Source organism: Eumetopias jubatus, unplaced genomic scaffold (assembly GCF_037043125.1).
Source record: "Eumetopias jubatus isolate StellerSeaLion01/CBP00866 unplaced genomic scaffold, mEumJub1_p1.0 scaffold_4, whole genome shotgun sequence".
NCBI classification, from domain to species: domain Eukaryota; kingdom Metazoa; phylum Chordata; class Mammalia; order Carnivora; family Otariidae; genus Eumetopias; species Eumetopias jubatus.
The window spans coordinates 3,673,542-3,698,152 of record NW_028274810.1 but is presented as its reverse complement, the minus strand read 5'-3'; the positions used below and the strand labels follow the sequence as shown (position 1 = coordinate 3,698,152).

Sequence of the window (24,611 nt, the reverse complement as noted above, 5' to 3'; positions counted from 1 at the left end):
CCTCCTAACAGAGGAGAGACTCATAACTGTTGACTACGTCTCCTCAAATCAAATTCCTAGGTTAGATTTACAAGAAACCCCATTAGCCAATCCAGATTTAGTACTCTGCGTTGATGTCTCCTCTGCCAAAAATTCTGAAGGAAAATATCAAGCCGTCACTCAACAACATGAGTTTTTAGGAAGAGGAGCCCTTTCTTTACTTAATTCAGCCCAACCTGCAGAGTTGTTCGCTCTCATTGGAGCCTGTAAACTGACAAAAGAAAAAACGGTAAATACTTACACCAATAGCAGGTATGCCTTCAGAGTAGTTCATGACTTTGGTATGCTCTGAAAACAAAGATTTTTTTTTCCTTCCAAGTAATCTCTACACCCAACGTGGGGCTCAAACCCACAACCCCCAACACTGAGCCAGCCAACTGCCCCTGGAAAGAAAGATTTTCAAAATCAAGTGGTACACCTATAAAATAGAAGCTCAGGTTGCTGACCTCCTCTCTACATTATTATTATCCTCATTAGTTGTTATCATAGAAATTGAGGCTCATACCCTCCCATCAGACCCTGACTACCAGGGAAATGCAATGGTTAACTTTCATGCTAAGGCTCCTACTCAAGAGATTCCTAATGTACCAAAACTTTAAATAAACTCCATAAAATGGCCAAGGGATAGATACTAAACCTTTTGATAAAGGCATTTTCCTGAATTTCCACAATCTATGGCCCACTGTACATACAAATCAGATTACTTAAGACAATTTGTGTAACAGGCAAAAAATTGTATCACAAAAGTGGCACCAAGAAGGATGCAAATTTATCGTAAGAAGAGGACTTTGGAAGGCACATGTGACTGGAGGGTCCTTCTTGAATCCTTCAGTTACCACTCTTGCAAGCGCTTCAAGTGACTACCCACCATGGAACTGACTAAATGTCTCAAATTATGAAAAAATAATCGTGGGTGATTGCTCTCAACTAGCATGATGAGTTTATAATTAATGTTTAACCTGTCAATCATATAACCTGGGTAAAATCATTAAACTAACCCTAGGGGCTGCTCCCCCATATCTGGACCATTTGAACATTTTCAATTATACTTTTTCAATTCTCTCCTTCTATGGGCTATCAATATGTACTTGTGGTGGTATGTTTATTTTCTATATGGGTACAAGCATTCCCATGTGGGCAAGCTTATGACACCACAGTAGCAGAGAAATTACTAGAAAATGTTTTCCATTTTGGGGAATCTCAAATGAAATTTCAAGTGATAAAGGGCTCACTTTAACTGGACAGATTATAAAACAATTAAACAAGGTTATTCCAACATTATGGCACTATCATTGTCTCTATCATCCTCGGTCTTTAGGGGAGGTTGAATGTACCAATGATATTCTAAGATTAAAACTGGCAAAAGTGACTGAAACCACAGGAGTACCTTGGCCTAAAGTGTTACCCTTAGCCCTTAAGACAAAGAAGTCGACACCTTTTGGGAAACATAAATTAACACCTTATGAATTTATCACTAGGCAACTCATGCCTTTGATGATAGAACCCCATGCACATCCTGCTCTGGTAAATTCTATTATGACACAATACTTTAAAGTATGGATGCAATGTTCAAAAGCTTATATTCAATAGGTCAAGGAGGCTTTTAGAGACCCTCTGCCTGATGAAAACTTCATACTTCCTACACTGGAACCTAGAGACTGTGTGTTCTGAAAGAGATATCAGTGAAAAATAACACTTATACCTCGATGAAAAGGGCTCTACCAGGCTCTATTTTTTCACACAGCAGTTAAATTATAGGGTATTGAACTTTGGGTCCATGTCTCTCTACTAAAGAGAACCCCCTTGCTCCTCAATTCTTGGGCTTGTCAACCTATGGCTAACTTAAAATTAAGGATTTTCAGGAAAAACAAACAAACAAAACTTCCCTCGAAGCAGAAAACAAGGCAAATTGGATAGCTTACACCGAAGACCACAGAAAAAGATTCTGCTAGATCCCTTATCTTTTTCCAGGACTCATTTTTATAACAATTAATGTGATATTACTGCTTTACAAACTGACACAAAACATTCACAGTCATGTTCCTTTTTCTGTTAGGGATTTTCTCTCCCCACTAAGGCCTCCCATTCAATGCATACCCTCCTTTACTAAGCAAAATGATTGTTGGTTATGTACCCACTTACATGCTCAGGAAGACTCCAGTTAATATTAGAACCTGCTCCTATACATGCTTGGATGACAGGAAAATGACTTTACAAAAAGGTTTGGTAACCATCTCTTGGCCATTTAACTAATACTTATGGCCAACTAATCTGGTACTGGGAGGAAGCTTGAAAGCCATAGGATAGCCCATAACCACTGCAAACTTCATTTCTGGGAATCTGTCCCTATACATAGAAAACTTTGTACAGACATGGTACTGGACCTATTTTAAGGCATGTTCTAGACTCATTCTATAATCACACACTTTGGTTTGATTCAAATGATGGAGACTGGGCTTCTATATATAACAACACAGGTTTTAAAATAGATAAGGACAATGATATTTTGATTATGCTTTTAGGAAAATTACTGAATCCAAACTTAACTTGGCTTATTCTGCAAAAACAGTAAATATTACCTTGGGTCACTTCTTGCATATGTCTCTGAAAATCATGGATGAAGAATTCAAGCTGTCCCCCCAAATTGGCATGAGGTGGTAACTTTTAACCAACCCTCAATCATTAGGAAAACTCTAATGATATAATCAGTCATTGAAACTAACAAACAACCTCTGCATTCTCACTATATAAGCTGTCTTATAACAATATATCTCTGAGCCTCATTCCACTGTCAATTTGAGAGCTCCCAGGTATAAACTATTTTTATGTGCACAAAAAACTCTGACTAATATTTTAGTGATCTAGTGGTTTCAGTCTTGCTATTTCTAGATTTCTGACACTTAATTTCCTGTAACTTCTTTCACAACAACTTTGGTTACCCCCCATCACTTCTCCCCTAAGAGTAAGAACTCTTTTTTTCCAACCAAGAAGATGCTCCTCCCATCTGTTCTTTCAGCTCTGAGATCTCAGGATATAATGTTGGCACAGTGTTTCTTGCAAAATATACATACATGCACGCACACACATGGACATAGCTGTGCATCAGGGGCCACGGCTTGGTCCTGGCTGCAACTACTAAGTTAATAGACCTTTTAACGTCCCAGTCCATCAAGATGTAGAAAATACTAGTGCAGGAAGGGGCCTCATCTTATCTTACAGATGAAGACACTGAGACCCACAAAGAGTAAGAAATATATCTGATATATGTGAATAATATCTCAATAAAGCTGGAATGGGGAGAAATATACCTGAGCTCCCATCATTAGTTGGTGGAAAAACCATTATTAAAAAATTTTGGCTCCAAACTCTCACTATCAGTACCATCAGTATCCTCTTGCTCTGAGTTTCAGGGGTCTCTGAGATAAACAAGGCTATTCTACTTTTAAGACAAGGCCTTTTTCTGGAATACATTTATTATTCTGGATTCTAATAGGTCTATTATTTATTCTCAGCCAGTTTCCCAATAATAAATAATATTTATCACAATGACAGTTAAAATGTATTTAGGTAGGGGCGCCTGGGTGGCTCAGTCAGTTAAACATCTGACTCTTGATTTCGGTTCAGGTCATGATCTCAGGGTCATGAGATTGAGCCTTGCATTGGGCTCCACTCTGAGCATGGAACCTGCCTAAGATTCTCTCTCTCTCCCCCTCCTTCTGCCCCTACCCCCACCCCCTGCTCATGCATGCTCTCTCTCAAAAACAATTTTTTTAAGGTAATTTCATTTAAAAAATATGGTTATTTGAAAAGGTCAATAAAATCAATAAGCCTCTAGCCAGACTAAGAAAAAAAGAGAGAAGACACAAATTACTAATACCAGAAATAAAAGAGAGGATCACTATAGAGCTGATGGACACTAAAAGGATAATAAAGAAATACTATGAACAACTCTATGCCCACAAATTTGATAACCTAGATGAAATGGTCCAGTTCCTTGAAAAACACAATCTGCCAAAGTGCACACAGGAAGAAATAAACAATCTGAATAGACCTATGTCTATTAGAGACACTGAATCAATAATTATTAACCTTCCCGGGATGCCTGGGTGGCTCAGTCGGTTAAGCATCGGACTCTTGATCTTAGCTCAGGTGTTGATCTCAGGGTTGTGAGTTCAAGCCCCACGTTGGACTCCATGCTGGGTATGGAGCTTACTTTAAAAAATAAATAAAAATTTAAAAAAATAATTAATAACCTTCCAAAACAGAAAGCACCAGGTCCAGATGAGTTCACAGTAAATTCTACCAAATGTTTAAGAAAAATATTATACCAATTCTCTACAGTCTTTCTACAGAAGATAGAAGCAGAGGAGATACTTTCCAACTCATTCTATGAGGTTAACATTGCCCTAATATCAAAACCAGATGAAGAAAAAAAACCCTTATAGAACAATATCTCTCATGAACACAGACACAAAAATCTTCAGCAAAACATTAGTAAATTGAATCCAACAATGTATAAGATGAATTATACAACACACCAAGTGAGATTTATTCCAGATAATGTAGAGCTGATTTCCATATTTGAAAATCAATTGATGTAATTCATCACGTCAACAGGCTAATGAAGAAAAATCACATAATAGGTGCAGAAAAAGCATTTGACAAAATCCAATACCCATTCATGATTGAAAAAAAAAAAGAAAACCTTTTGGCAAACTAGGAATACAGGGGAAAATTTCCTCAACTTGATAAAAAAATATTTACAAAAAACATACAGCTAGCATCATACTTAGTAGTAAGAAACTAGAAGTTTTACACTCAGATCAGAAACAAGGTGAGAGTGTCCCCTCTCACTACTCCTTTTAAACATTACATTGGAAATCCTAGATTATGCAATAAGACACACAAAAAAAGGAAATAAAAGGTTTATAGATCGGAAAGGAAGAAATAAAACTGTCTTTGTTTGCAAATGACACAATTGTCTATGCAGAAAATCTGAAAGGATTGACAAAAAACTCTTGGAACTATAAAGTGATTAAGAAGTCAGGTTGCAGAATATAAGGTTAATATACAAAAATCAGTTGCTTTCTTATCTACCAGCAATGATCAAGTGGAATTTGAAACTGAAAACAATACCATTTACATTAGCATCTCCCAAATGGCATACTTATTTAAAAATCTAGCAAAATATGTACAAGATCTATATAAGGAAAATGACAAAACACCGATGAAAGAAAAGTAAAAAGAACTAAGTAAGTGGAGAGATATTCCATGTTCATGAGTAGGAAGATCCAATATTGTCAGATGTCAGTTCTTCCCAACTTCATGCAAAGATTCAAAGCAATCCCAATCAAAATCCCAGCAAGTTATTTTGTGGATATTGATAAACCAATTCTAAGGTTTATGGAGAGAGGCAAAAGAACCAGAATAGCCAAAGAGAAGAACAAATTCAGAGGACTGACACTACTGACTTCAAGACTTATTATAAAGTTATTAGTAATCAAGAAAGTGTGATATTGGTAAAAGAATGAACAAACCAATGGAACAGAATAGACAGCCCAGAAACAGACCCACAAAAATATAGTTGATCTTTGAGAAAGGAGCAAAGGCAACACAAAAATTAGCTCAAAATACATCACAGACCTAAATGTTAAACACATAATATAAACCTCCTAGAAGATAAAAAAGCAGAAAGTTTAAATGATCTTGAGTTTGGTGAAGACTTTTTAGATACAAATACTAAAAGCACAATCCGTAGAAGAAACAATAATCTGGACTTGATTATAATTAAAAACTTTGGCTCTGCAAAAGACATGGTCAAGAGCATAAGAATCACAAACACGGAGAAAATATTTACAAAAGACATATCTGATAAAGGACTATTAGCAAAAATATACAAAGAACCCCCCAAACTCAACAAAAAGAAAATGAATGGGGCATCTGGGTGGCTCAGTCAGTTAAGCATCTGCGTTTGGCTCAGGTCATGACCTCAGAGTCCTGGGATTGAGCCCTGCGTTGGGCTCCTTGCTCAGCGGGGAGCCGAGGAGCCTCCTTCTCCTTCTCCCTCTGCCCCTCCCCACCTCATGTTTTCTCTCTCTCTCTCAAATAAATAAAATCTTTTAAATAAAGAAAATGAACAATCCAATCAAATAATGGGAAAAAGACCTGAGCAGACATCAAAGAAGATACACAAATGGCAAATAAGCATATGAAAAGATGCTCAACATCATAGGTCATTATGGAATTGCAAATTAAAACAATGAGATACCACATATTAGAATGGTAAAAATCTAGAACATTGATAACACCGTATACTAGTGAGGATGTGGAGCAACAGATTCCCTCATCATTGTTGGTGGGAATGCAGAATGCTACAGCCACTTGGGAAGACAGTTTTGTGGTTTCTTACAAAACTAAACATGCGGGTGCCTGGGTGGCTCAGTTGGTTAAGCGACTGCCTTCAGCTCAGGTCATGATTCTGGAGTCCCGGGATCGAGTCCTGCATTGGGCTCCCTGCTCGGCGAGGGGCCTGCTTCTCCCTCTAACCCTCCCCGCTCTCATGTACTCTCTCTCTCTTTCTCACTCTCTCAAAAATAAATAAATCTTAAGGAAAAAAAAAAACTAAACATGCTGTTATCTTATGATCCAGCAATTGTGTTTCTCACTATTTACTCAAATGAGCTGAAAATTTACATCTACATAAAAATCTGCACACAATGCTTGTAGCAGCTTTATTCATAATTGCCAAAATTTTGGCAGCAACCAAGATGTCCTTCAGTAGGTGAATTTATAAACTGGTACATCAGAAAATGTAATATTATTTAACACTAAAGAAAAAGGAGCAATCAAGAATGAGAAGACATGAAGGAAACTTAAATGTTTATTACTAAATGAAAGAAACCATCTGAAAACGCTACCTAGTGTATGATTGCAACATTCTGGAAAAGGCAAAACTGTACAGACAGTAAAAAGATCAGTGGTTGCCAGGGATTAAAAAGGAAGGAGAAATGAGTAGGCAGAGCACAGAGTATTTTTTAGGGCAATGAAGAGTCATTCTATATATTACTATAATGGTGGATACGTATCATTATACTTTTGTCAAAAATATAAAAGAATGTACAACACCAAGAATGAATCCTAATGTAAACTATGGACTTTGAGTGATAATGATGTGTTGATGTACGTTCATTGATTGTAACAAATATACCACTCTGGGACAGCATGTTGATATCGGGGGCGGAGGCTATGCATGGGCAGGGATGGGGCAGGGACAGGGGATACCGGGAAACTTTGTAGCTTCCATTCAATTTTGTTCTGAATTTAAAACTGCTCTAAAAACAGTCTTTTTTTTAAAAAAAAGGGATATTCATATGAATATAAATTTTTTTAAAGATTTTATTTATTTATTTGACAGAGACAGTGAGAGAGGGAACACAAGCAGGGGAAGTGGGAGAGGGAGAAGCAGGCTTCCTGCGGAGTAGGGATCCCCGACGTGGGGCTCGATCCCAGGACCCTGGGATCATGACCTGAGCCGAAGGCAGATGCTTAACGACTGAGCCACCCAGGCGCCCCTGAATATAAAATTTTTTAAATGTATTTGACAAAGCGGGTGTAGGCTTTGTGGATTAAGAGTCCAAGATTCTAATATTACTTCTGCCAAAGGCTGCAACTTTGATTAAGCAACTGTATCTTTGGGCCTGAATGTTTTCTGGTCAGAAATGAGGAAAGAAAATGAACTGATTCTAAGATTATTTTAGCTCTAACATTCTGCTCTGGGTCAGTGAAATTTAAGTGGTACATATCGACAGTGACCCAGTGGAGCATGAAGCAGAATTTTATCACCTTCAGAGGTGTGCCCCAACTTCTAAGCAAGTGAGTTATGATGTGGTATGTCAGTAACTGGTGTTCACAGGTAAATGTATAATGGATAAACTCCATATTAATGCCTTCAAAAAGTTGTAAGCAAACAGCCATTAAAAACACTGATAAATGTAGCCAACAGGCTGTTACTTGGCAATTTTGTAAGCTTATTTTAAGAACTGAGCTTATCAAAATTGCCATTCCAGAAACAAGGGACAATCTGATTGTCCTGAAATCTCCTGAGGTAATAGGAGATTCTTAGGTGCTCTCATCAATGCAGAAAAGAGACATTACTAATGTGACTGGCAGAGTTCTATGAAATGCCAAACACCATGAAGATGATATATTTGGTGAGTATATGCATTGTTATTTAGAATAAAACCAAATTTCTCTGAATATAAAAGTAACTGATAATAAAAACACTCTAGGTTTTTCTCTAAAGAATTTCCAAGAATGTCTTATGAGAAAGCCCTATAATTAAACTACAGAGCCTGGATGCAGACCCCGAAGCTGCTGTGAGAGCCCTGATTTAATTCTGACAGTGGAATCTCTTACCTGCTGTGGGACACAGAGGCCGACCCTGCCTCCTCAGGCTGAGTCTGCTGCCCATCCACTCTCCTCTCAGCAGGTTCCCTCTCTAGGGGCTGCTGCATTCCAGCTTTTAGTTGGAGCATTTTCTCATGAAGAACCCTCTTCCTGCTTCCTTTAAAAGGAAAGATGGAAGAGAAATGTGTCTGGGTATCCACAATGTCCAGGCTTTCCTCCAAAGCTACCTAGAGGAATCAAAACAAAAATATGGTTTATAAAGTTGGATTACTAAATAGGATCCCTTAGGAGCATAAAGGAGGGGGGGAACCTACCAAGAGGTAAAGAATGAAACCTACAACGTGCCCCCTTGAAGAGCCATGAGGGCCCTGATGACCCACTGGGTTGGAGGAAGGATACAGCAAGTAGGGGGAGATGGTGCTATGAGGAGAAACAGGAGGGTCCAGAGGTCTTTTAGGTTAAAACAAACAAACAAGTAAACAATGAAATAAACAAACAAGGGGCACCTGGGTAGCTCAGTCGGTTAAGTGTGCCTTTGCTCAGGTCATGCTCTCAGGGTCCTGGAATGGAGTCCCACATCAGGCTCTCTGCTCAGCGGGGAGTCTGCTTCTCCTCTCACTCTCCCTCTGTGCTCCCCTACCCTTCCCTCAAACAAATAAAATCTCAAAAAAAGAAAAACAAATGAAGTCAAATGGGCTTTAAACTGGAGTAAGAATATTTTTTTTTAAGATTTTATTTCTTTATTCAGAGAGAGCGCACGCATGCACGCATACGCACATGAGTCGGGGGAGCGGCAGAGGAAGAGGGAGAAAGAGAACCTCAAGCAGACTCCGTGCAGAGCACAGCGTCCAACATGGGCCTCAATCCCATGACCCTGAGGTCATGACCTGAGCCAAAATCGAGTCAGTCACTTAACTGACTGAACCACTCAGATGCCCCAAGAGTTGAGTATTTTTATTCTTAGAGTTGAGATGAAGTTTCCTGGGCGTGTTCCTTCAGAAATCAGAAAGCCTTTTTATCACCCACAGGTTTTGAGAGTCATGAAGGCAGAAACAAAGTTTGAGATACCAGAGGTCAAATCCGAAGTCACTGGGACATCAACAATAGTGCCATGGGAAGAACTCAGGGTTCCATGTCTCAAGTTGTAATCACAGAATTAGAATGTTGGTCACTACAGACCCTGAGAAAGCTCTGCCTTCTGAGGGCCTGCCATACACAACACAAGGCTGCCTGTTTCTCCCTAAATCTCTATCAATGGAGAACCCCTCTCTTACCGGTTTTTTTTAAGCTTTTATTTATTTATCTGAGAGAGAGAAAGAGAGCAACAGAGCAAGAGATGGGGCATGAGCAGGGGGAGAGGCAGAGGGTAAAGCAGGCTTCCCGCTGAGTAGGGATCCTGATTAATGGCTCAATCCCAGGACCCCAGGGTCATGACCTGAGTCGAAGGTAGACGCTTTAACCCTGACCTACCCAGGCACCCGTCTTACCAGCCAATTTTAATATCTGGGTACTCTTTTACTGATACTACCAATCAAAAATTTTAAAGTAATCTCTATACCCAATGTGGGGCTCAAACTCACCACCACAAGATCAAGAGTCTCAATCTTGCTTTTGTACAGAAAAAAATCAAAACAATATTTTCTCAACATATTTATTTTCTTGAAGATAGTTGCAATAAGGGGCACCTGGGTGGCTCAGTTAGTTAAGCAACTGCCTTTGGCTCAGGTCATGATCCTGGAGTCCTGGGATCGAGTCCCGCATCAGGCTCCCTGCTCAGCAGGGAGTCCTCTTCTTCCTCTGACCCTCCCCCTTCTCACGTGCTCTCTCTCTCTCTCTCTCTCTCATTCTCTCTCTCAAATAAATAAATAAAATCTTTAAAAAAAAAGATAGTTGCAATAAAAACAATTCTTCTGGCTTTTCCTTCATCAATTTTTTTAAAGCCTCTAGTGATTCTTTCTTTCTTTCTTTTTTTTTTTAGGGGGGGAGGGGAGCAGAGGGAGAGAGAGAATCTTAAGTACGCTCCACACCCAGCACAAAGCCTGATGCAGGGCGCAATCTCATGACGCTGAAATCATGACCTGAGTCAAAATCAAGAGTTGCACACTTAACCAACTGAGCTACCCAGGCACCTCAAAGCCTCTAGTGATTCTTACTGTTCCTCTTTGGGAACTGTCCAGATTTTACCCCCTAGACCCTCTCAAGAGCATAGTGACCAAAAACTAGAGTATAATGACTAATAAATTTAGCATAATGATGTCTTGCTTTTTCACTCCATAATAATTAATATATCTCAATGCAATGCTGAATTTCTTTCCCTTGCATTAGGAAAACTTGTAGGGGTTTCATTTAACAAGAAGTCATCTTAACCTTTCAAACTCCCTATTTCACCCAACTTGTAGATTATTGTTCCTGCGCTGCTTAAAAAAAAAAAAAACTCAATCAACATTATACTCTGCTAATGTGTGTTTTGCATTTCATTCTGGCTCTACAAGTTACTTTCCACTTTGTCAAAGTCCTTAAAATAATTTATCTCTTTGCATATGGATACTCAATGTGGTGCTGATTTATATATCTAATAGATTTATTTATTCTTTCACTCAGATCTCAACAGTTACCTGGGCTGCCAAAAAGCCATTGAAAATGGCCTATGACAGAGTCCAGTAAAATCTAGTTGATGGAATGGAGCGGATGGATGGCAAGTACAAGCAATAGTTTGGTCACAGCAACTGAGATTGTGAAGAGAATCACAAACACAACACAAACATAACACAAACACAAACATTCCTTCCCACCTCCTGGGCCTCCATTTCGCTGGTGTGTTGGTAAGTGTCTAACAACAAATACTCTAGGGGATAAAACTCTGATTTGTAGCATTTGCCTATCTCTGTGGGGTAAATACTGTCACTGTGGCCAATTTTAAGCTACCAATGAGACATCACTGAATATAGACTTGGAATATGATATAGTATTTTTACTATATAAGTACCACCTTATATCCATTAGGATGGTTCCTATTTAAAAAACCAAAATAACAAAATAACAAGTGTTGTCAAGGATGTGGAGAAATTGGGACGCTTGTGCACTGTTGGGAATGTAAAATGGTGTGGCCCCTATGGAAAACTGTATAACAGTGCCTCAAAAAATTAAAAACAGAATTATCATACAATCCAGCAATTCTACTTTTGGGTGTATACCCAAAAGAATTGAAAGGAGGGACTCAGAGATATTTGTACACCCATGTTCATAACAACATTATTTCCTGTAACTAACCAACTGTGGCATATTTAACCACAATTAAAAAAAATACAATACACACAAATAACCTCAAGAGCATAGATAATAGTAAAACGTAAAATAATTAGGAAGTGATGTGTTTTGGGTATTTATTTTGTTTTTGATATTATTTATTTATTTATTTTAAGATTTTATTTATTTATTTGAGAGAGAGAGAATGAGAGAGAGAGCATGAGAGGGGGGAGGGTCAGAGGGAGAAGCTGACTCCCTGCCGAGCAGGGATCCCGATATGGGACTCGATCCCGGGACTGTGGGACTTGATCCCGGGACTCCAGGATCACGACCTGAGCTGAAGGCAGTCGCTTAACCAGCTGAGCCACCCAGGCGCCCCTGATATAATTTATTTGTTAAGTTGATATACTTTAATTTTTTTTTAAAGATTTTATTTATTTATTTGACAGAGAGAGACACAGCGAGAGAGGGAACACAAGCAGGGGGAGCGGGAGAGGGAGAAGCAGGCTTCCCTCAGAGCAGGGAGCCTGATGTGGGGCTCGATCTCAGGACCCTGGGATCATGACCTGAGCTGAAGGCAGACGCTTAACGACTGAGCCACCCAGGCGCCCCTACTTTAATTTTTAATAATGGCAGATTCCCGTGGATTTAACAGCCAACTTTGAGAGCTGGTGCTAGCTGGCTGCCTACTACTACTGACAGATTCCCATCTAGGGTTTAAGAGCCTAAGACTTGGGTGGGATGCCCTGGTTTACTGTCTCTGTGGCTCTGCTGTCAGGCTTGGGTAGGCCAGTAGTAGAACCTTATTGGTGTGACAATGGCCATCTCCACACCTCTTTCAAAGGATTTGGAAGAAGATGAAGAAAGGTAGTTTGGAAAAACTAATTTTGAAAGTTGTTATTGCTGCCTAATCCTTCTCCTAACTCCTTATAGACTGTGTAATGATATTGCTGTGTGGTGTTAGTAGGACTGTAAGCTAGCACAACCACTTTGGAAAGATTTTTGGGAGTTCTTCATAAAGTTAAACATACACCTGTCCTATGACCCAGCAATAGTACTCCTATTTATTTCCCAAGAGAAATGAATGTATACATCCAAAAAGATTTCTACAAAATGATTACGGCAGTGTTAGTCATCCTAAGCAAAAACTAGAAACAATCCAAATGTCTATCAACAGGGGAACTGATATATTTTTATATTCTGTGGATTACTATTCAGCAATACACATGACCAAATGACATATGCTCACAATAACATGGACAAATCCCTCCAAAACAGTATGTTCAGCAAAGGATGCCTCTGCAAAAGGACGTTTTTGAATATCTAAAACAGCTTTAAAAAAATTTATTCATTCATTTGAGAGAGAGTGAGCAGGGGAGGGGCAGAGTGATGGGAGAGAGAGAACAGGGCCTATGCCCAGCCCAGAGCCTGATGCGAGGCTCGATCTCACAACCCTAGATCATGACCCTGAGATCATGACCTGAGTAGAAATCAAGAGTCAAATCTTAACTGACTGGACCACCCAGGCGCCCTTGAAACATAGTTATTTTAATGTTCCTGTGTGTTACTCATGTATGATTCCAGTTACATAAAGTCCCAGAACAGATGGAAGAGGCAAAAATGAGTTATAGTCTAGAAATCAGAAGAGTGGTGACTTCTTTGAAGTATTATGGCTGGAAACTTACATGAGGGAAACTTCCTGAGTTGATGTTCCATAAAGTTTGGTCTGGTTGATGGTTATAAGGGTGTATACATTTGTCGAGATTCATCAAATTGTACACTTTATATAGGTGTATTGTTTGTAAATCATAGCACAGTAACATATTGTTAACATAAGAACAAGATTGATTATATTTTTTAAATTGTTGAAATTATACAAAAATAATTGTTCAGCTTTTAGTTTTCTGATACCTATTTTTTTTTTTACTTTTATATCTTCTGTAAAATCTAAACAAAAGACTCTAATATAAATTAGAACTTTCATATTTTCTAGACTATGTTAGTGTTGGAGTAGGCAGTTATGTTCTCACAGGATACCTGGAGGCCAGCAAGGAGTAAGTCATGTCAGAGGCCTGTCCTGGCAGCACTCCACTGAAGCTGGATCAGACCAGGCAGGCCCAAGATGGTGGGTGCCAGGACAGGAAACCCCTGACCAAATAAGGATGAAAAGATGAGAAACCCTACTTGGAAGCAATCCCCACCCCAAGAAATGAATCTTCCATCCCCTACTTAACAACTGTCAATAAAAGATTGAAACCAAACCCCCAGGGTGCATAGCTGGAGCCCTCTCCCTCTCTCACCTTCCCTCTCCCTCTCTTTCTCTCTCTCTAGCTCACCTGCTCTCCTATCTTGAGAGTGTATTTTTCACTTTAATAAACTTTCCTGCTTGTGTTACTCTTCTGTGTTGCAGGTCAGTCCTTGAATTCTTTCTTGAGACAAGACCAAGAACCTTCAGCGACACATTTGGGATGAGCTGGATCAAGGCCCCAGGGCCCCAGGGTCTCCCCAATTCATTTGGCAGCACTAGGACTTTACTGATATTAATTCCATTTACTCTCCTGCCTTTTGAGTTTTTGTCATTAATTTTATTTCAAAATATATTTAAATTACACAGACATTATTATTATTGCTTGGGACAGTAATATTTATTTGACTTGCTCACATACTTAACATATCCATTGCTCTTCATTCCTTCTTTCATTTCCATATTTCCCTTGGGATCACTTCCACCTGAGGAACTCTTTTGTATTTCCTTTTCTGAAGGTATTCTGCTTATCTGGAAAGGCCTTTATTTCACCTTTACTTTGAAAGATATTTTGTCAGGGATTAAATGTAGATTGAAAATTATAGTATTTTAGCCCTTTAATAATGAATATAACATAAGTTGTTTTCTTCCAGATGTTCCTATGACTTTTCTGTTTGCTTTTGATTAAAGAGAACAAAACAAGTTCTTTTGTTTTTAATCTTGTTTGAAATTGATAGATTTCTTGTACATTTGGCTTGATAGCTCATCAGTTATTTTTTAATTGACCATCACATTTTACAAAAGTGATTTTAATCCAATTTCCATCTCCTAATGGAAATACAGGTACATTAGCTCTTTAAAAACATGACATGTACTTTTTTTTTATAAAGACTTTATTTATTTATTTGACACAGAGAGACACAGCGAGAGAGGGAACACAAGCAGTGGGAGTGGGAGAGGGAGAAGCAGGCTTCCCGCTGAGCGGGGAGCCTGATGTGGGGCTCGATCCCAGGACCCTGGGATCATGACCTGAGCCAAAGGCAGATGCTTAAGGACTGAGCCACCCAGGCGCCCCATGACATGTACTTTTTTAAAAACTCTCCTCTCTGAAGTTCCCTTCCTTTTAGCTCTTATACATACTTCAACTAGATATTTTATACTTATTATTTTTCAATTACTAATTCCTCTTCAACTGGGTCCAAACTGCTGTTAAAACCGTATGTTGCTTTTTAAAATTCGTTATCACATATTTCTGTTCTAGGATTTCCATTTGAGTTTTCAATAGATTCCTAAGCTCCAGTGTAAATTTCTGTCTTGTCATCTATGTCCTCGAAACCCTAAAACATATATATTTTAGTGTTCCTGAGAAGTCCAATAGCTCAATCATGTTGTGAGTCAGTTTCTATTGTTTGCTCCCCGCCCCCGCTTGCTCTTATTTCTTTGTATCCCTGGAAAATGTGATTGAATGATGGGCCTGATGTGTGAAAAACTATGGAGGCTTTGGATAATGTTATCTTTCGGGAGAGACAGAGGCAAATCATCTCAATTCATCTCATGATTAAGCTGTTTCAGTTTGTTTGCACTGATTGGAAGTCTCAGTCTAGATCTGGTTTTGCCTGCATTCTGAGGCAGTAGATCTTTAGGGCTGCTGTCTGAGAGGTTCCTTCTCTTTGGAAGGTCCTGAACTTCTATTTATATTTATTTCCTCTGCACCATGGTACCACTGAAACTGCTCTTCTTTCAGTCCCACTCAGCTTGCCTTCATAGCTTCTTCCCTGCGGGTAGCTAAATTTGCAAATGCCTTGAGGGTGTGAAAATTAGAAACGGGAAACCTCCAGATTCAGCCTCCTGGAGTGGAGAGATTCGTTAGGGGGAGGTATCACACCCTACTAAATCGCCGACCCAAGAGGAAGAGAAGGACCTCGCAAGTGGCTATTACTTTACTATCCCAGCAGGAGGAAGAGTAGAAAGATAGACTTTCTTCCTTCCCCAGCAGAAGTACAGCCAAAGCAAAACAGTCACAACTCAGCCAATGAAAAGCCACTATACTTTGAACTCCCAGTTTACTGCAGTAGACCTTTTTGTTTAGAACACCTACCCAACTTCCCCTTTTACTTTATAAAATAACTTTCTGCTTCTTTGTTGGGGGGACTTGCCAGGGGTTTTGCTATAGCTTGCTTGTGGATTGCAACTTTCTTCTATTCTCCAATAAACCCATCTTTTGTTGGTAAAATAACTGGCAGTTTTATTTTTAAGGTTAACAAGGGCGAAACCTTTACCAAGCATCCAGCTGACATCCCAGGGCGCTCCAGGATCTTGACTCCTCAAGTCCAAATAGCTGGACAGCCCTACAGGTCTTCCCAGCGCCCCCTCTTTGCTTCCCCCTATGGATTATTTAAAGTGTTGCTATTTTTTTCTGATTCTTAGTAGCTGCTTTCTCCCCAGCTTCTCAGTCTCTGATTCCTGCCCAGGCCAATGCCTTGAGGGGAAAAGGCAGAAATTTAGTTTCATTCCAATGAGCACCTCTCTTGCTGGCTCTCTGGGTCCTAGCTGCACTGGTGGCCTTCCAAAGACTTCAAACAATTCCTTTAAACCGGATTTTATCTACTTTTTTGCAGTGCATGGGCCGGTTTGCTACAGATACCCCTCATCACTGAAAGAGGAGGTCTACAAATTCTAGGTAAATTAAATTTTCCTCTTTTGATTTCTTAAAAACAACAAAAATAGATTACTGGTACATACTTGGACTTTTCCAAAAGTATTTGGGTAGTCTGTTATGTAAAATAACATTAAAATATTTTAAAAAGAAGTTAAATTGTAAATGTAAATTGGCATAAAGTATAATAGGTAATTTAATTCTCACTGCAGCAATTCAAAGTAAATACTATCTCTATTGTTATAGAGGAGGAAGCTGAAATGTAAAAAACTCAAAATTTGACTGACAGGCCAGAGCTAGTGGAAGAGGCAAGATCAAGCCAGTCTATCGTATGCCAAAGCCCCCAAATTCATGTTCTGTGAGACTTAAAATAGATGTTGGATTACAGTGCATGACAACACTGAAATGGGCTTCCACAGTTGGAGAGGAAGATGAGAGAATATTTTCCATCAGTCTCTGGTCAGGACCCTTCAGGGGTCTTTGCTGGGGAGGCAGAGGGGTTAGCACTGAAGCAGAGCTCATGAGCTTCCACAAGCATTCCTTTGTGGGCAGAGGCAGCCTTTAGAGTAACCTAGAGCAACGCTGGGGCTGGAATGATCAATGCAAGACCCTGGTCATGCCTGGTTTACCACTGCCCTGCAGTAGCCAGGGCATGGAATGGTTCCTCTCTACTAGCCCAGGGAAAACAGGAATGTCTTTCTCTCAAAGCTCAGGGACCACTTAGTGATCAGTATAGACCCCAAAGCTGCTGATACTAGGGATGAACTAAATCAACTAAAATCAATTTAATGGTGAGTGAGAAGTCAGGACTTTGAAATAAAAAATCTTATGTGCAACTGACTAACCTCATGAGCTAGGTCTGCAGTTTCCAATATGGTGGCCACTAGAAACATGTGGTAATTGAACATTTAAAATGTGGCTAGTGCGGAGAAACTGAATTTTATTTAGTTAATAATAATTAATTTAAATTTAAATAGCCACATGGGGCTAGTGGCTACAGTGCAGGACAGCACAGGTTACAGAATAATCATTTTACCATAAAATCATTTGCTTTATTTCCCTGTAGCAATAAACAGATTTAATACGATCTTACACTCCAGAACAATTCTGAATGGCTTTCTCTATTTGCCTTGATAAAGCTGAATGTCAGTTCAGCCCCAGGGCCATCTCTCCTGCTGCCTCTGCTTCCTCATCAGATCCACACACTTTCCCCAAGGGACTGGGAGCCCCAGCCAGTCCTGCTCTCTCACAGGTGGGGTCTCGGTCCCTTGGCTAGTCACAGGTTCTACCCAGGTGGTGGCTTCACACCTTCCTCCGAACTAACTGATTTATATTGATGCAGCACTGTGTTGGCCCAAGTGTGAGGTGGTGGTCATTGCAGTTTTCCTGTTTTTGAAGGCCCCTGGGAAAAGAGAGTGCAAATCCAGGTTTGGTGGTGGGAGACCACATAAAGCTAGGCAATCTATGTTAATTAGGTGATTTAAGAATAAGACAGTCATGTCAGCCATTGTGGGTCAGTGGTAGAATTTTTGTCCCATGGCCAGAACACTGGATTTGATTCCCAAGAAGGGTGTTTACTGCATTTTGCAAAGCTAATCTCTCTATTGCACAGATAAGATTGCAGTGTAAGAATGGAAGTCACAGAACTAATGTCCTTAGAGGACAGAGGAGGATGAAGCTTTGTGGTAGGACTTGAATGGTGATGGAGAAGCAACCTTTAACAGGAGCCAAATGGCTGAGCCCAGGGAAGGTCTAGCACCTCAGGGGTTTTGACTCTATATACTATTTCCTCTTCATTCCCCAAGTCCCTCCTGTGAGCAAAAGAGTATCCTGGAGCAAAGCAAAAGCAAAATGGGTCTCCAAGACCCCTCAGAGGCAGGGGGCGAGGCACGAGGAGCAGAATGCAGAAGTAGAGGTTTAAACACAGAATTACAATCGATTTGTTAACCATACCAATAAAGACTGGAACTGTCTTTATTTAAGGACTAAGTTGTCTTCTAGTGGTTCAGGGGCTAAACTTTCCATGGAAGTGTGTCAATCTCAGAATATGATATATATACAGAGATTAATATAAAATTATATTTAAATATTAGTAGTAAGTAAGGGACTGTGAATGAGTTATCTCACATAAGTGTACTCAAAAAAGGGAGACAGTCATCAGAATGTTGTCAAATAAGTAGAAAGCGAAAAGTATGAAGACACCCAAAATATCATAATAAATACTTGGAACATATTTTGTGTTCTGGGAGGTTATTAATTGTTGATTCAATTTCTTTAATAGATATATGTCTATTCAGATTATCTATTTCTCCTTGTGTGTGTTTGGTAGATTATGTCTTTCAGGGAAGTGGTCCATTTCACCTGAGTTATCACATTTGTGGCCGTAGAGTTTTTCATAATATTCCTTTATTACCCTTTAATGTCCATGGGATCAGTACTGATGGCTTCTCTCATTTCTTAGATTAGTAATTTGTGCCTTTTCTCTTTCTTTTATTGGTTAGCTTGGTTAGAGGTTTATTAATTTTATTGATCTTTTCAAAGAGCCAGCTTTTGGCTTTGTTGTTTTTCTCTACTATTTTCCTGTTCTCAATTTCATTGACTTCTGCTCTAATGTTTATTATTTCTTTTCTTCTGCTTCCCTACGATTTAATTTGTTCTTCTTTCTCTAGTTTCCTAAGGAGAACCTACTGTGCATCCTAGCCTAGGCTTTCCCAGGAGAATAAATTTCATTACCAGTTTGGCAAACCTTAGCTAATTAAGGAGCCTTTTAATGATATCTACTCAGTTATAAGAAATGTAAAGTACACTAAGCGTGCAGTTAAGAGTTCCTTGATTAATGCAAACCCACCTGAGTAACCACTACCCAGACTGAGGTACATTACATTTCCAGCTTCCTCATGCCTCCTCCCAGGCAACAGTCCACGGAGTTAGCCTTCCTTAAATTTCTATTACCATTCAGTTTTGCTTGTTCTTTGCTTTCACATAAATGGAATCAGAAAGTAAATACTCTGGGGCTTTGTGTGTGTTTGTGTGTGTGTGTGTGTGTGTGTGTGTGCACATGCGCACATGCAAGCGCCCACGCGCAGGGGATAATCTGACTTCATTCACTCTAAACTATGGTATAGATGTATCCATATTTTTTCCATAGGTTTTTATTGTTGTGTATATTCCATCATATGATTATATCACAATTTATTTAGTCTGCTCTTGTTGCACATTTGATTTGTTTCCAAATTAGAGTCATTTGGAATAAAGCAATTATAAACATTATTTACATGCTTTTTGGTGAACATATGCATACCTTTCTCCAAAGCAGTGTTCTCCAATAGAAATTTAATGCTAGCCACAAAGTAATTTTATATTTTCTAGTAGCCACATTAAAAAGTAAAAAGGAATAGTGAAATAATTTTTAAAAGATTTTATTTATTAGAGAGAGAGAAAGAGAGAGAACGTGAGAGCATGAGTGGGGGAGGGGCAGAGAGAAAGGGAGAGGGAGAAGCAGACTCCCCACTGAACAGGGAGCCCCAACCCAGGGCTCCATCCCAGGACCCTGGGATCATGACCTGAGTCAAAGGCAGATGCTTAACCACCTGAGTCACCCAGGCGCCACTAAGCGAAATAATTTTTAATATATTTTATTTAGCTTGATATATCCAAAATTTTACCATTTCAACATGTGTCACTGACTATCAGGTTAGCAGTATGGTTCCAGGCTATTTAGCTAAAATTGGAATTGTTGGGTCACAGGATATATACACATATGCTTATTTCCCTATCTATATTTATATCTATTTCTATGTTTATATTTACGGTCACTTTAAGTGGATAGTGTCAAATAATTTTCCAAAACTGTTGCACCAAATTACATTCCCATTCGAAGTGAACGAGACAATTATCAGTACATAAATTCACTCTCATAAACTGCTGATCTTTAAACAAAGTCTCTCTCCAAAAAATTATATTAAAACAAAATAGGTGAGAGGGGAGAAAAGAAAACACAATCAGAGAATAATGGATCTCTCTCTCTTTCCCCTTCTTTCTTTTTATTCCATAAGCTGATATTCTGGAATCTGTAAAAGGACTAAGCAGTCTGCCCTGGGAGCAATTTCACTGGGTCATGAAGGAAACCAATTTCAGTGATTTGGAGGTTTTCTGAATAGAATTGGAAGTTTAGCTAAAAACTGTACATGACAAGTTATCCCTACCAGTAGTCCATCTGTTGAAATCAGATTTGTATCTTTTCCTCTTCAGAATTTTTAAGCTGTCAGTGTTTGGTCAAAATTCTGCTTCAAATGGAGCTAATTTGACCATGAGAGGCTCAGTTTCTTTTTGATACATCAATTCGATGTTACCACCTGATAATGGTTCTGTACCAACATTTAAACACATGAGTATTAGTGGAAGCAGGTCAAAAAAAAGTATGAGTATAATTACAGATATCCTAAGAAGTGCTGAACGCACTTCATACCCAGTTTCTAGTCAGTGGAGGCCTAAATAGGATAATAGGCTCAAGAATCACTTTGATCAACCGTAGCTAACAGGTGAACTTTTTTAATTGACTGATTGATTGTTTAAGTCCTCACTTCAAAAAGGTAAAATGGCTTTTGTATGGCTGGCCAGTAAATTATTAAAGGGTAATTTTACTGTTCTGGACTATTCTAATTAATAGAATAGTCTTGTTAATCTGTGGAGTATCTAAAGCTTAAGCTGTTTTGTTATTTGAACCAAAGTCAGTGATAACTTTAAATCACATGTTCTAGTTGAAGAACAACAAGCCAGAATAGAAATTCTCATACATTACAAACCGGTAAAATTCTTAGCATGTTAGGTTCTTTTTTTTTTTTTAAAGATTTTATTTATTTATTTGACAGAGAGACACACAGTAAGAGAGGGAACACAAGCCGGGGGAGTGGGAGAGGGAGAAGCAGGCTTCCCGCTGAGCAGGGAGCTCGATGCAGGGCTCAATCCCAGGACCCTGGGATCTTGACCTGAGCCGCTTAACGACTGAGCCACCCAGGCGCCCCAGCATGTTAGGTTCTTAATAAGATATGAGTAATTGCTTTTTTCTTTTCTTTTTTTTTTTGTAGTAGTAGTTAGAATGGCCACATGACCATGGTCCAGGCAGCATTTTGATGTGAGCAGGGGAAAGTCATTTGATTACTCAGAAATAATAATGTCAGAATATCACATAGAAAAAGCACAAAATAATTACCTATCGAAGTTGAAAGGAGCCAAATACTCTCTGAAAATTTAAGCATAAATAGTAAAATTTCTTTTTTTTTGGTTGAAATACTTAATTTCTCGGGGTGCCTGGGGGGCTCAGTCATTAAGCATCTGCCTTCAGCTCAGGTCATGATCACAGGGTCCTGGGATCGAGCCCTGCAATGGGCTCCCTGCTCAGCGGGAAGCCTGCTTCTCCCTCTCCCCCTGCTTGTGCTCTCTCTCTCCCTGTGTCTCTCTCTGTCAAATAAATAAATAAAATCTTAAAAAAAAATTTTAAAAAAAGAAATACTTAATTTCTCTTATTTTCAATTCATGTAAGTGATTATTAGGATCCAAAAACCAATCTGGGCAGTACCTCCTTTGAATTGTTAGAAACCTAATCTGTCTATACCCTTTAGAAGAAAACAAATTATACCAATTAGTTTCCTTAGAAAACAATTTATAATTATACAATGGAAAAATCTCCTAAAACTATTGGGAATTCTAAAAGAACTAATTGTAGAAAGTAATAACACCATTGAAAGGAAAAGAGGCAATGGCATTTATTAAAAATGCTTATCAGTGAGGAAAATAAAAGGAAATAACTATGTACCATTAAGTGTATGGAGAAGACACACTGCTGGAAATCTAAGTAATTTTGTGATAGCCTTTTCAGTGCAGTAGGGCCTTCTCAGACAGAGTCTTTTGCATTATGCTCACTGAATTTTATTGGTTTTTAAAAATCCATTTTAAGAGGATTTTTCTTCTTTTTTTAATAAAAGAATGAACTAGTTAACAGTTCTGGAAATTATTAAATCCTGGTTTATATAACTGCCAGAAACCCTATTTGTTGACTTAATTGCTTATTGTAATGACATACATATCATTTTCCTCCTCTCTTTAGCCTGATTTAAACAGTTGTGAAATTATTCTATCATTTAGTAACTTCAGTATAGACTACATAAACAGACTAATGGATACCAGAAATTCAGTTTCCTTTCTTTTCTATGATCTCCATTATGTAAAGCAATTTATTAAAGTCAAGAGTTCTTAGGGGAGAATCACCATGTGTTGAGATCATTCTTGTTATAGATAGTATTCCACTTTTGGACCCATAGAATTTTATCTAGTGTAGGATCAGATGTGAACAGATTCTCAACACTGTAGACTCAAACACCAGAAAATACCAAAAACTTCAGGACAAAGAGCCAATCATAAAGGATTCACAGAATAGATTATCTGTCATCTACCATCCAACAGAGAATGGATCCTTGTGAATCACCACCCAACAGAGATCTTCTCTGGATGTTCATTTCATAAAAGCAAAACCAGAATTCCACACTGATACCACTGATGGGAGAAAATAATTGACAATGTACAAATGAGAAAGAAAAAGTATTGTCCAAGAATTACACATAGTATGTAAAAGTCATAGAGCTCAATTTCTGCTCTTGAGGTTCAACAGAAAAATCAAGGGAACATGAACCAATGGCTCTAACACAAGGTACCCCTGTCAGATGCAGAATTCTCTTGGCTACAATGATGTGTCTCAGTATGTGACTTTTTGTGGAAATAGCTGCCAAAAACTGTTAGGGAATAATATAGTATGAGTGATGGTTAATTTTATGTGTCAATTTGGCGAGGTCACAGCACCCAGATATTTGGCCAAACAATATTCTAGATGTTCTGGTAAAGACATTTTTAGATGAGATTAACATTTAAATCAGTAGACTTTGACCAAAGCAGATTGCCCTCCATAATGTGGAGTGGGCTTCACCCAATCAGTTAAAGGCCTTAGTAGAGAAAGACTAACCTTCCTGAAAGAAGAGAAAATTTTGTCAGCAGAGCGCCTTTGGAGTCAAACTATCCAACTATCTTATCTTTCAGTCTATCTATCTATCTATCATCTATCTATCTATCTATCTATCTATCTATCTATCTATCTATCTATCATCTACCTACCTACCTATCTGAAGTGCTAAGGATGAATTAGTATGTTGTGTATATTAGTTCTATATTGATTCTGTTTATCTGGAGAAGCCTAATACAGACAACATACTAATTCACCCTTGCTATTTATAGAGAGAGGGGAAGAAGGACAAATGTCTGGGACCAGTGAGTTTTTTCTCCCTCTGGGTAAGCTGCTTGGCACAAAGCTATTAAAGAGGCCCACACTGGCCAGGCTTCTCTGCACATGGTTGACAGGTCTCCACAGAAATCAATTACAGTTATATAAAAATATCTTGGCAGTTTAGTTAAGGAGTAGATGCACAGATATCCTACTGATTAATGCCCACCATGTCATCTGTTGTATCTCCCTGTTAGTTAAGTGAGGAAGACAACACTCCCCTTATTAGATGATCAAAGATAAGTGTACAGAAAGTGTGTTGTACTAGCGAGGAAAAGAATTCTCCTAGTAAGAAAAATAAATTGAAGTATAAATTGGTACCACTACAATGGATGGTAAATTTACAGGATTTCTTATTTACATTAAAAAATATACTGTAACTACTATGACAGAGCAATTGCATTTACAGGACTCTATCCTATAGAAATACTTCTGTAAATGGCAAAAGATATGGATACACAGATGATGACTGCAGGATTATTTGATTATCATAAGACCAACTTATTTTTTAAAATAACACATAAAAGATTAAGTAATGTTACAAAGAAATGCCTTCATCAAAACTAATGCGGATGATAATGATAATAATGTTCATGATTCTACTGATAGCATTATTGATTGAGCAATTACCAGATCCAGACACATCCCGCAAGAGGCTATTACACAGCTGAAAAATTGAGGTACCTAAA

The 24,611-nt window shown here is 38.6% G+C and overlaps 1 protein-coding gene across 2 annotated transcripts in view; it reads right to left on the bottom strand.

The window, feature by feature from the left end:
• The window catches only part of LOC114197302 (myomegalin), a 44,987-nt gene that overhangs the window by 12,430 nt on the left and 7,946 nt on the right, over nucleotides 1–24,611 (bottom strand). For both annotated transcript variants that reach the window (XM_028088283.2, XM_028088282.2), the window contains exon 2: nucleotides 8,455–8,672. In XM_028088283.2, coding sequence (XP_027944084.1) covers nucleotides 8,455–8,573 — 119 coding nt within the window. In that variant the 5' untranslated portion in view covers nucleotides 8,574–8,672. The remainder of the gene's footprint in view (nucleotides 1–8,454; nucleotides 8,673–24,611) is intronic.